Source organism: Anguilla anguilla, chromosome 16 (assembly GCF_013347855.1).
Source record: "Anguilla anguilla isolate fAngAng1 chromosome 16, fAngAng1.pri, whole genome shotgun sequence".
Taxonomy (NCBI): Eukaryota; Metazoa; Chordata; class Actinopteri; order Anguilliformes; family Anguillidae; genus Anguilla; species Anguilla anguilla.
This window is the reverse complement of record NC_049216.1, coordinates 8,265,304-8,277,885: the sequence shown is the minus strand read 5'-3', so window position 1 is coordinate 8,277,885 and position 12,582 is coordinate 8,265,304. Positions and strand designations below refer to the sequence as shown.

At 47.3% G+C, this 12,582-nt stretch overlaps 1 protein-coding gene across 2 annotated transcripts in view; it reads left to right on the top strand.

Annotated features, from left to right (window-relative positions):
• LOC118214876 (epidermal growth factor receptor kinase substrate 8-like protein 2) overlaps nucleotides 1-12,582 on the top strand; it is a 31,164-nt gene that overhangs the window by 13,582 nt on the left and 5,000 nt on the right. For both annotated transcript variants that reach the window (XM_035395150.1, XM_035395151.1), the window contains 11 exons: nucleotides 1,745-1,809; nucleotides 4,376-4,537; nucleotides 5,567-5,716; nucleotides 6,145-6,224; nucleotides 6,566-6,675; nucleotides 7,243-7,319; nucleotides 8,127-8,253; nucleotides 8,633-8,721; nucleotides 9,518-9,592; nucleotides 11,515-11,663; nucleotides 12,559-12,582. The exon at nucleotides 12,559-12,582 is cut by the window's right edge and continues 133 nt beyond it. In XM_035395150.1, the coding sequence (XP_035251041.1) occupies nucleotides 1,745-1,809; nucleotides 4,376-4,537; nucleotides 5,567-5,716; nucleotides 6,145-6,224; nucleotides 6,566-6,675; nucleotides 7,243-7,319; nucleotides 8,127-8,253; nucleotides 8,633-8,721; nucleotides 9,518-9,592; nucleotides 11,515-11,663; nucleotides 12,559-12,582 (1,108 nt within the window). The remainder of the gene's footprint in view (nucleotides 1-1,744; nucleotides 1,810-4,375; nucleotides 4,538-5,566; nucleotides 5,717-6,144; nucleotides 6,225-6,565; nucleotides 6,676-7,242; nucleotides 7,320-8,126; nucleotides 8,254-8,632; nucleotides 8,722-9,517; nucleotides 9,593-11,514; nucleotides 11,664-12,558) is intronic.

Genomic DNA, 12,582 nt, shown 5'->3' with positions numbered 1-12,582 from the left:
TTCCTTTAATTTAGAGGGAGGAGATGGCGAGAGAGGGATGGAACCGAAGAGAGGGAGGGAGAGGGAAGGGCAGAGTGAGAGAGAGAGAGAGAGAGGGAAGGGAAGGAGAGAGGGTGGGTGGAGGGGAAGGGAGAGAGAGAGAGAGGGTGTATTGTGTTTCTACCTGCGGGGAGGGGTGGAGAGGAGGTGTGAGATACCGTAAATTACATGGCAAATGACAAAGGCATCGACAGGGAAGAACGAGAATGGGCGGTGAAGAATAAGGTGTGATATATATTTATAGAGAGAGAGAAAGAGAGAGCATAATCACCTGTTTTTTTTAATTCACTGAAGTGCAAAATTTTTTTTAAAGTAATAAAATGTAAGTGAAAGCATAAAAGTGTCACATTTTAAATCTGGGATAATATACACCATTGCACCATTTATTGTAACAAAGTTGGAAATCTCACTGGGGGAGGGCGAGGGGGATGTTGTAAATTAATTCACGGCCGAACAGAATTGGCCCGTTAGCAAGACATTTTGCAGGGCTGGAGAAACGTGTACGGCCTTAAAAAGACCAGTCTCTGCGTCGCGTGCCGGAGGAGAGTAGAGGAGAGGAGAGGAGAGGAGAGGAGAGCGGTCTGAAACGAGACACTCGAATGTCCGACGGACGCGCGAGCTCACGCCGGTAACCCTTACCTGCGAACTACTCACCTGGGTAAAAGGGCCCGCGAGGCCTGGCCGACGTAGCCAAGCGGCGAGGCTTCGGTGAGCGGTAAACCGAGATGAACGTCCTCAGGAACGCCGGCCCCATCCCGAGGAAACAAAAACAAGCGCGGCTCGAACGCGACAAACTCGTCGGGCAACTTTGCGGCCGAGCGAGCGCATCGGTCACACCCCGGCGCTGGCTGGCGACGCTGTTCGATGACTCACGGGGTCCAGCGCGCTCCGCGCCGCCCTCATTCTTCCCTTCAAATCCGGCAAAATATTCGCCGAAAAAGAATTTCGGGCGGAAGACTGATGTGTCGGAAAGGACAATTCTTAGGCAGCACCCATGTGCTGTCACTAATGAAAGGAACTTCTGTCTCCTGTTTGTTAGCTGACTTAGCGTAATGAGGGAGTTGTGTATGAAGTCGTGCTAATATGTTGTGCCCGGAGGCCTAATGTGAGACATATTTTTGGCCTTTTGAGGATAAGGAGCATATTATTCATGTAAGTCAGAAATGTTCATTATGAGGTTAAAAGTCAAGGGATGAACTACGGCAGGGGTTTGTGTGTCTGTGTGCACATGTTTGTGTACAGTATGATTGTGTATGTGTGTGTGTGCATGTTTGTGTATGTGACTGTGTGTGTGACCATGTGTGGGTTTGCACATGTTTGTATGTGTTCGTGTGTGTGCCTGTGTGCACATATTTGTGTATGTGACATTGTGTGTGGGTTTCTTCATGTCTGTGTGTGTGACAGTATGTGTGTATGTGTATCTGTGCACATGTTTGTGTATAAGTGCATGTGTGTGTGTGTGTGTGTGTGTTTGTGTATGCTTGTGGGCACATATGTATGTGCATGTGTGTGCCACAATGTGTCCTGTATGTGTTTGTGTGTATTTGTGTGCCTGCACATGTGTGTTTGTGTACGTATGTGTGTGACCACATGTATGTGCAGTGTGTGTGTGTATGTGTGCGTGTATTGGTATGCGTGTGTGTGTGCGCGCTTGTGTGTGCATGCTTATCACTCGCATATTCACATAATTTTCTTTACTCTATAGAACAGCGAAAAAAATACTCCAACTCCAACGTCATCATGCAGGAAACATCACAGTATCATGTTGAAGTAAGACCCCTGTCTCTCTCTGCCCTTCCCACCACACAACACCGATCTCTCATTTTTATCTCTCCTCTTTATGTCCCTCTTTCTCTTACCCTAGCTTCCTTATTCTGTCTATCCCTTGGTTTCTTTCTCTCCTACTCCTTATTTCTCTCTCTGTCTCCCTCTCTCTCCCACTCTCTGTCTCTGTCTCTCGTTCAGCCTTCAACCCTCACTTGATTCACGTCTTTCAGTTTAAACATACTAGCGATGCTTGGACAGAATTTTTGATAGAGAGGTATAGAGGTTGGATTGAACGCTTCCATATTCGGGGAAAAGCCTGGCCAGAATGTCTCTGCCATTTTGTGTACATATTTCAGAACTACGGAAGGTACATGATGAGATACATAAACACATAAATTCATGCACATGTGTAGATCTCAGCAGATATGAATCTGTTGTTTTCTGTGAATATTGCAGGTCAAGTGACCTTTTCCATACTCTTTGGTCTATGAGAACAGTGCTAGATCCAGAGGGCTTATGGTCTCTGTGAAAGACCGTTATTAGCCTGCATCAGAACTTTCAGCTGTTTCCCTCAGCAGCCTGTGCTTAGTGTGGAAGAGCGACTATTAAAGTACACATCATAACAGCACAGCACACCGCAACGCAACACAACGCAGCACACAACGCAATACAACACCACACAGCACAACGCAGCACACAACGCAATACAACACCACACAGCACAACACAATACAACACAACGCAATACAACACCACACAGCACAACACAATACAACACAACGCAATACAACACAACACACAATGCAACACAACGCAATACAACACATAATCCTATGCAACGCAACACAATACAACACACAACGCAACACAACACAGCACACAACTCAGCGCAGCACAACACAACAAACCGTAACACAACACCGCATAGCATAACATAAAATAATGATGATAACAGGCCTTAACAATGTTTGCAATTTTCCTACCACCAAAGGGTACCTAGTGCTCACCATTTACCTACAAACTAGGTACTATCTAACACCGTATCAAGCCTGGTCTTGGAAACCTGCCTCTACTATGTGAGCTGGCAAACTATTTCACAGAGCAGACTATAGACTACTATCTGTGTGAAGAAATGCTTCCTGATGTCTGTACAAAATGTACCTTTTACTAATTTCCATCTTTACCACCTTATTTTACCAACAGAACTCAACCTGAAGAATCTCTTGTAGTTCACTCTGTTAATCCCTTTTATGGATTTAAAAGCCTCAGTCAAATCGCCCCTATGTCTCCTTTTACTAAGCCTGAAGAGATTAAGCATCTTACATTACATTACAGACATTTAGCAGACGCTCTCATCCAGAGCGACTTACACAACTTTTTACAAATCATCCGTTTATACAGCTGGATATATACTAAAGCAGTGATGGTTAAGTACCTTGCTCAAGAGTACAACCGCAGGATCCTACCCGGGAATCAATCAACCCCTGTGACCTTTAGGTTACAAGACCAACACCTTACCCATTATACTGCACTGCCACCCTGCTTCCCTGTGTATCTTAAGTCTTTCCTCATAACTTTTATCTTTTATACCAGGAACCAGTTGCCCTTCTTTGAATTTTTTCCAGGGCCTCAATTTATTTTTCTTGTAGTATGGTGCCCAGAATTGCACAGTAGTGATCTAAGGGCCAGATTTATGTACATAAAACTCACAAGAAAAATATGGCCTGATGAGGGTATGTTGGCGCGTTTGAAGTTAAATTAACGTCTTATTTACCAAGTCTACAACTAATTACACAGTCTGTGAATGGGGCTGGCTACTAATCACATTTTGCAAAAGGAACAGAGCTGAAAAGGCGCAGTTAAAAAAATCCCTGTTAAGTGCACTGATTATCTTCATTGGATGTATGGAAATTTATGTAATTTTTATGCCAAAAGAGCATATCTAGCACTACAGACAGCTCAGGACAGAATGCGGACTGTGATATATTAGCTGAGCCAGCAGTTGTCAATTGAATTAATCCAGATGCGAGAGAGTGTAATGGTGCAAAGATTCTCTCATCGACTGCATCTTCTAGGCCTATACCTGTGTGTTCGTCTAGCTTGTGCCTTGATTTACGCCTGCTCTTTAGAAGCGGAGAAATTTCACGCAAAAATCGACCATTCTTATTGTGTGAACTTTGGTAAGTTCAACGGAAAACATAAGCAGCCTCATGTATATATATATAATTATTAATTTTTTTAAATATTAATACAAAACTTATTGGTTATTACAAGATTTCAAATTGTGGCTTAATGTCACTGAATCACTGAGTATTCCAGTCATGATTTTTTTAAAAACTTTTCTTACTGTAAATAACACACACACAGGCGTGCACACACATCCACACGTGCTTTCTTTCTTTCTTACTTTCTTACGCACTAGCACACACACATACAACACACACACACACACACACACACACAGGCAGGCACATACACACACACACACACGCGCACACACACATGCTCACACGCACATGCACGCACACAGTTGTAAACACATCTCTCTCTCCCTCCACTCTCCCTCCAGCACCTCGCCACATTCATGATGGATAAGACGGACTCCATCACCACAGTGGACGATGCCGTAAGGAAACTGGCTCTGTTGGACTCCAAGGACAAGATCTGGACCCAGGAGATGCTGCTGCAGGTCACCAGCACTTCTGTCAGGCTGTTGGACTGTGACACTGAGGTACGAGCCCCACTCGAACTGCATGCACTTTGTATGAAATATCTGTCCCTGGTGCCATTGTGTCTCCTGGCCACATATTCCCTTCATCTTCTCATGATTATTCTACAGCTGATACCCATGAATTGATTGTAGAATGCAGCTTTCTCACTCATTCACTCACTCACTCCTGCCAGTTTGCTCACTGACTCACTGACCCACTCACTCACTCACTCACACTCCCCTACCAATCTGCTCACTTACTGACTCACTCACTCACTCACTCACACTCCCCTACCAATCTGCTCACTTACTGACTCACTGACCCACTCAGTCACTCACTCACACTCCCCTACCAATCTGCTCACTTACTGACTCACTGACCCACTCACTCACTCACACTCCCCTACCAATTTGTCACTCACTGACTCACTGACTCATTGACTCACTCACTCACTCACTCACTCACACTCCCCTACCAGTCTGCTCGCTTACTGACTCACTGACCCACTCACTCACTCACTCACTCACACTCCCCTACCAATCTGCTCACTTACTGACTCACTGACCCACTCACTCATTCACACTCCCCTACCAATCTGCTCACTTACTGACCCACTCACTCACTCACTCACTCACTCACTCACTCACACTCCCCTACCAATCTGCTCGCTTACTGACTCACTGACCCACTCACTCACTCACACTCCCCTACCAATCTGCTCACTCACTGACTCACTCACTCACTCACACTCCCCTACCAATGTTCTCACTTACTGACTCACTCACTCACTCACACTCCCCTACCAATCTGCTCACTTACTGACTCACTCACTCACTCACTCACTCACTCACTCACTCACACTCCCCTACCAATGTGCTCACTTACTGACCCACTCACTCACTCACTCACACTCCCCTACCAATCTGCTCACTCACTGACTCACTCACTCACTCACACTCCCCTACCAATGTTCTCACTTACTGACTCACTCACTCACTCACACTCCCCTACCAATTTGCTCACTCACTGACTCGGTGACTCTCTCTCAGGAGGAGCTGGAGAATTTCCCCCTGTCCACGGTGCAGATGACTCAGACGGTGCTGAATAAGACTCGCTACCCCTCTGTGCTGCTGTTGGTGTGCCAGGACAACGAGCAGCACCGGCCCGACATTCACTTCTTCCACTGCGACGAGGTGGAGGTGAGAGCTACAACCTGAACACCTAAACCTGAACACCTACACCTGCTGAACACATACACCTGCCAACCTGAACACCCACACCTGCAGAACTCAGATACCTGCAACCTGAACACCCACACCTGCTGAACTCAAACGCCTGCAACCTGAACACCCACACCTGCAGAACTCATACACCTGCCAACCTGAACACCCACACTTGCAACCTGAACACCCACTCTTGCAACCTGAACACCCACACCTGCTGAACACATACACCTGTCAACCTGAACACCCCCACCTGCTGAACACATACACCTGTCAACCTGAACACCCCCACCTGCTGAACACATACACCTGCCAACCTGAGCACCTACACCTGCTGAACACAAACACCTGCCAACCTGAACACCCACACCTGCTGAAGTCTCCCCCTGCTGTTCTCCCCACAGGCAGAGATGGTGCATGCTGACGTCGACAGCGCTCTGGGGGACAACAAACACGGAAAAAAGATGCGCCCACAGACCCTGAAGTGAGTGTTTTACACGCTACCTCGCACACACAGACACACGCACACATTTCACATGACCTCACACACATCTTCTGCACTGCCTCAAACATACACATCTTCCTTATTATCTCACACACACATATGTGCACATACAAACACACGCACACACACAGACACACACACACACACACACACACACACGCACGCACGCACACACACACACACACACACGCATGCACACACACAGTCACACACACACACACACGCATGCACACAAACACACACACACACACTCACACACACGCGCATGCACACACACACACACGCACGCACAGGCATAATCGTGCTTCTCTGCTGCTCAGGGTGAACCAGGAGAAGATGAAACGACATCATGAGTCCATAATCCCTCCCTCAGCCCAGAGGGCTCCAGCCCCTGCGGGGAAGGGGAGAGTGGCTGCTTCCAGCCTGCAGGGTAAGTGCACTCACCCGCCCTTTAGCAATCCACCAAACCGCTCATTTTGACACGCCCGATGTTTCTGATCAGTTTATTCTGATTCTTACGCCCCATGACGGCCTGCCTAACTGGCATTGACCCTTATTTCAGAGACAACAGCGACAGACTACAAATGCGTATTCCACACCAAGCTGAGCAATTATTCTTGGTCCGCTAAAATGGTGGAACTATGTATAAAAATGGCTGCAATTCCTATGTGGTGCAACCGATAGGGATGTAAATACCCTCCAATTAAAGATGACAGTCTGCACTTTAACCTCATATTGTTTCATTTCAAATTTAATGTGCTAGAATACAGAGCAAAAGCAACAAAAAATGTGTCATTGTCCAAATGCTTATGGACTGCACTGTACACTCACCCACATACACATACATACATATACATATATACACTCACATGTTCAGACACACACACACACACACACACATATACACTTGTACACACACTGGTGCCCTCTGTCTGTGTATTGTGCACATAGCTCTGTGTGTGTAGTTCTATTTATGTCACTGTGTGGTTGTGTGCAGATGCTGAGAGGCGTGGGTCTCAGAAGCAGAGCCCGCAGTCTCAGGAGCAGCTGGCCCAGAGCATTGAGAAATATGTGGTGAGTTTCTGCAGTGCTAATAGCACATTGAGAGAGATGTGGTGAGTTCCTGCAGTGCTAATAGCACATTGAGAATATGTGGTGAGTTTCTGCAGTGCTAATAGCGCATTGAGAATATATGGTGAGTTTCTGCAGTGCTCATAATGCATTGAGAGAGATGTGGTGAGTTTCTGCAGTGCTGTTAATGCATTGAGAGAGATGTGGTGAGTTTCTGCAGTGCTGTTAATGCATTGAGAGAGATGTGGTGAGTTTCTGCAGTGCTAATAGTGCATTGAGAATATGTGGTGAGTTTCTGCAGTGCTAATAGCATTGAGAGAGATGTGGTGAGTTTCTGCAGTGCTAATAGCGCATTGAGAATGTGTGGTGAGTCCCCACAGTGCTGTTAGCAGGTGACTGTTAGCATCCCTCTGTTGAGGGATTTATGGCTCATAGCATCACTTCCTGTAGCCTCATTGCATCACTTCCTTAAAGTATTCACACACGGACACGCAAACTTAACATCCAGCCAGTGAGTAAAAGGCTGTGAAAAGATTGTGTTTGTGTGATTTTGTTGGCTTGCATACACATTTAAAACACTTCCCACTGTAAAAAAAAAAAAAAAAAAAGAGAATGTGTTATTTGGGTGTATTCACAACGTATCCCATAACCTTCATTTTTTCCCTGCAACCTGTTGTGCGGTTGTGAAAAAGCTGGCGTAACATTCTTACGCTGCCCTACGCAACCTCGCTGCGACGCCGTGCGAACGTTTCCGTAGCGATTTTGCGCCGGGCGCACGACCGAGCTGACGCTGGCGTTTCCCCTCCATAGCAAATCCTGAACTGCTCCCTGGACGATATCGAGATCTTCGTGGCCAGGCTGCAGAAGGCGGCGGAGGCCTTCTCTCAGCTCAACCAGCGCAACAAGCACAAGAGCAGCAAGAAGAGACTGCCAGCGGGTATGCTTAGTTAGCCGTTTGTGTGATTAAACCCCTGTGTGTATGCTAAGTTAGCCGTGTGTGAGATTCAAACCCTATGTGTATGCTGAGTTAGTTGTCTATCACTTCTCTTTTGTGTATGTCTCCCTTTAAATGTATAATTATTGTTATGACTTGAGGTTATTTATGGCTAATATAATAGATTTATCCTTCTGGGGGAGTGTTATCTGTGCATAGTAATGATGTTTATGGGAACAGTAAGACTGGCTTTTCTGGATTTTTTGAGTCTGTGGATTGTCATTGAAAGGGCGTTGATGATGTCAGTTTGACTGACTCTGTCTTGGCCTGTATGCGATGGATTATCCCTATTAACTGTCTGGGTGTTGATTTCTGTGCTCAGAGGGAATGCTGACACTACGTGCCAAACCCCCCACTGAAGACGAGTTCATCGACAGCCTGCAGAAGATGAAGCTGGCCTTCAACCTTCTGGTGAGTTCTGTCACCCATGCTGGGTTATATGCAGTATCTCTATCTCCATGCTGGGTTATACAACACCTCCACCTCCATGCTGGGTTATACAACGTCTTCACCTCCATACTGGGTTATACCATACTTCCACCTTGATACTGGGTTATACAATGTCTTCACCTCCATGCTGGGTTATGCAACGTCTCCACCTCCATGCTGGGTTATACGATCTCTCCACCTCCATGCTGGGTAATACGATGCTTCCTCTCCATGCTGGGTTATACAATCTCTTCACCTCCATGCTGGGTTATACAATGCTTCCTCTCCATGCTGGGTTATACAAGACCTCCACACCCATGCTGGGTTATACAATGCTTCCTCTCCATGCTGGGTTATACGATCTCTCCACCTACATGCTGGGTTAGACAATGTTTCCTCTCCATGCTTGGTTATACAATACTTCCACCTCGATGCTGGGTTATACAGTGTCTCCACCTCCACATTCAACTCATCACTGACCACTTACACTCAGTGCTTTTCCTGTGTTATGATTCAATGTGTAATCATTTCACATTCATAATGGGTGGAATGAAAAGTATGATATTTCCATATGTGTGCACTTCTGAGGTAAATCCTTTTCATGAAGGGGCAACTGTAAAGTGATATGCAATACAGTTGCGCAGTTGCTAGAGTCAGCATTCGGCCCCACTCTGCGTTTATAGTCAACCAAAGCACAGCTTTCCACATACACTTTTGACTGTTTGCAGCACTCTGTTTAGTTCTTGCTGTTTGCTTGCTCCTGTTCTGCCCTCTACAGGCCAAACTGAAGAAACACATCCAGAACCCCAGTGCTTCTGAGCTCGTTCACTTCCTGTTTGGACCTCTGGAGTTGGTGAGTCACTCTGCCCGACATTACGGCTGGATCGCTGACTTCCTGATAAACTGATAAACCGACTGATATGCAGTGATCTCATAGGCACTGATTTACTCCTGTGTGGACTGACTGACACTGAGCCTGGTTCAGTTTTCTGCATGTAATGAGTGAGATTTGAAGCTGTTATACGGCAGCAGACCCCCTGTAGGGCAGCAGGTCTGGTTTAGTGAGAGTGTAAGACCCTGTAGGGCAGCAGGTCTGGTTTAGTGAGAGTGTAAGACCCTGTAGGGTAGCAGGTCTGGTTTAGTGAGAGTGTAAGACCCTGTAGGGTAGCAGGTCTGGTTTAGTGAGAGTGTAACCTCCTGTAGGGCAGCAGGTCTGGTTTAGTAAGAGTGTAAGACCCTGTAGGGCAGCAGGTCTGGTTTAGTGAGAGTGTAAGACCCTGTAGGGCAGCAGGTCTGGTTTAGTGAGAGTGTAACCCCCTGTAGGGCAGCAGGTCTGGTTTAGTGAGAGTGTAACCCCCTGTAGGGCAGCAGGTCTGGTTTAGTGAGAGTGTAACCCCCTGTAGGGTAGCAGGTCTGGTTTAGTGAGAGTGTAAGACCCTGTAGGGCAGCAGGTCTGGTTTAGTGAGAGTGTAACCCCCTGTAGGGCAGCAGGTCTGGTTTAGTGAGAGTGTAACCCCCTGTAGGGTAGCAGGTCTGGTTTAGTGAGAGTGTAAGACCCTGTAGGGCAGCAGGTCTGGTTTAGTGAGAGTGTAAGACCCTGTAGGGCAGCAGGTCTGGTTTAGTGAGAGTGTAAGACCCTGTAGGGCAGCAGGTCTGGTTTAGTGAGAGTGTAAGACCCTGTAGGGCAGCAGGTCTGGTTTAGTGAGAGTGTAACCCCCTGTAGGGCAGCAGGTCTGGTTTAGTGAGAGTGTAAGACCCTGTAGGGCAGCAGGTCTGGTTTAGTGAGAGTGTAAGACCCTGTAGGGCAGCAGGTCTGGTTTAGTGAGAGTGTAAGACCCTGTAGGGCAGCAGGTCTGGTTTAGTGAGAGTGTAACCCCCTGTAGGGCAGCAGGTCTGGTTTAGTGAGAGTGTAAGACCCTGTAGGGCAGCAGGTCTGGTTTAGTGAGAGTGTAACCCTCTATAGGGCAGCAGGTCTGGTTTAGTGAGAGTGTAAGACCCTGTAGGGTAGCAGGTCTGGTTTAGTGAGAGTGTAACCCCCTGTAGGGCAGCAGGTCTGGTTTAGTGAGAGTGTAAGACCCTGTAGGGTAGCAGGTCTGGTTTAGTGAGAGTGTAAGACCCTGTAGGGTAGCAGGTCTGGTTTAGTGAGAGTGTAAGACCCTGTAGGGCAGCAGGTCTGGTTTAGTGAGAGTGTAAGACCCTGTAGGGCAGCAGGTCTGGTTTAGTGAGAGTGTAACCCCCCTGTAGGGCAGCAGGTCTGGTTTAGTGAGAGTGTAACCCCCTGTAGGGCAGCAGGTCTGGTTTAGTGAGAGTGTAACCCCCCTGTAGGGCAGCAGGTCTGGTTTAGTGAGAGTGTAACCCTCTATAGGGCAGCAGGTCTGGTTTAGTGAGAGTGTAACCCCCTGTAGGGCAGCAGGTCTGGTTTAGTGAGAGCGTAAGACCCTGTAGGGCAGCAGGTCTGGTTTAGTGAGAGTGTAAGACCCTGTAGGGCAGCAGGTCTGGTTTAGTGAGAGTGTAACCCCCTGTAGGGCAGCAGGTCTGGTTTAGTGAGAGTGTAAGACTCTGTAGGGTAGCAGGTCTGGTTTAGTGAGAGTGTAAGACTCTGTAGGGCAGCAGGTCTGGTTTAGTGAGAGTGTAACCCCCTGTAGGGCAGCAGGTCTGGTTTAGTGAGAGCGTAAGACCCTGTAGGGCAGCAGGTCTGGTTTAGTGAGAGTGTAAGACCCTGTAGGGTAGCAGGTCTGGTTTAGTGAGAGTGTAAACACGTGTTGTGATCTGCAGATTTTGCAGAGCTCTGGGGGCCCAGAACTGCCTCGCTCCGTCATCTCCCCGCACCTGTCCCAGGACACTGTGGAGTTCCTGAGGGGACACCTGTCCCCTAAGGAGATGACCATCTTCGAGCTGCTGGGAGAGGGCTGGACGAGGCCCAGGTATGTTAGGACGAGCGCTCCGTCGTGTGCATCTCTGTGTGGGCGTGTTTGTTTGTGCGTGCTTGTGTGTGGAGGTGACTGTGCTTGGCGTGACATACGTGTATATAATTTATTTATCCGCTAGACCTTGTTCACTGGCTGTGGGACAGACAGGCTTTCTGTTGTGATTGGATGAGTCGCGGTGGGACAGTGGGTAGCACTGTCGCCTGGCTAATTGTGAGTGCTGGCTGGGCTGTAGTCACTGGTTCGAGCCTTTGAAACGTCACTGGCTGCTTTTCAGCTGGCGTCTGTGGCAGCGAGGGTTTAATTAGGCCGAATGTCCATCACCTTTTTTTTCCCAGCTGGTTGTGTGGAGCTGACTACTTCTTTTTCACATTCCTGAGGAAGAATTGAAAACATCATGTGTGTGTCTTTACAGCTTCGGGTTATGACTTTTATATTTTCCTCACGATTAATTGGCCTGTGAGGGCCAGCGAAGATTAAATGTTTGATTCGTGTACTCGTTTTTACAAGTCACCTGAGGGAAAATAGAACAGCAGTGACAGGCATTTTACTGGCGCTAACAGTCATAGTGTTCAGGTGACTGATGGAATTGGTGATCCTGTACTCAGGATTCATTTTGAATGGGGACTCAGGCAGAGAGAAAAGGATCGTATTGACAGAGAGATAATGGTGTTGTGAATGGAAATTGTAGTTGCACCAGTGGGGAGTTTGAAGATCACGGATCATGGATAGCTGTCACTTTAGGAGAATTGCACTTTATCTGACCTGTGTTTGTATTTGTACCGATGACCTTCCATATGCACTGATTGCACATCCCTTTGGATAAAAACGTCAAACAAAATGTAATGTAATGTGAGAGTTATGTTAACACTTACGGTTTCTCTCTCTTAAGGGTAGCGTGGCCTAGGGAACAGTG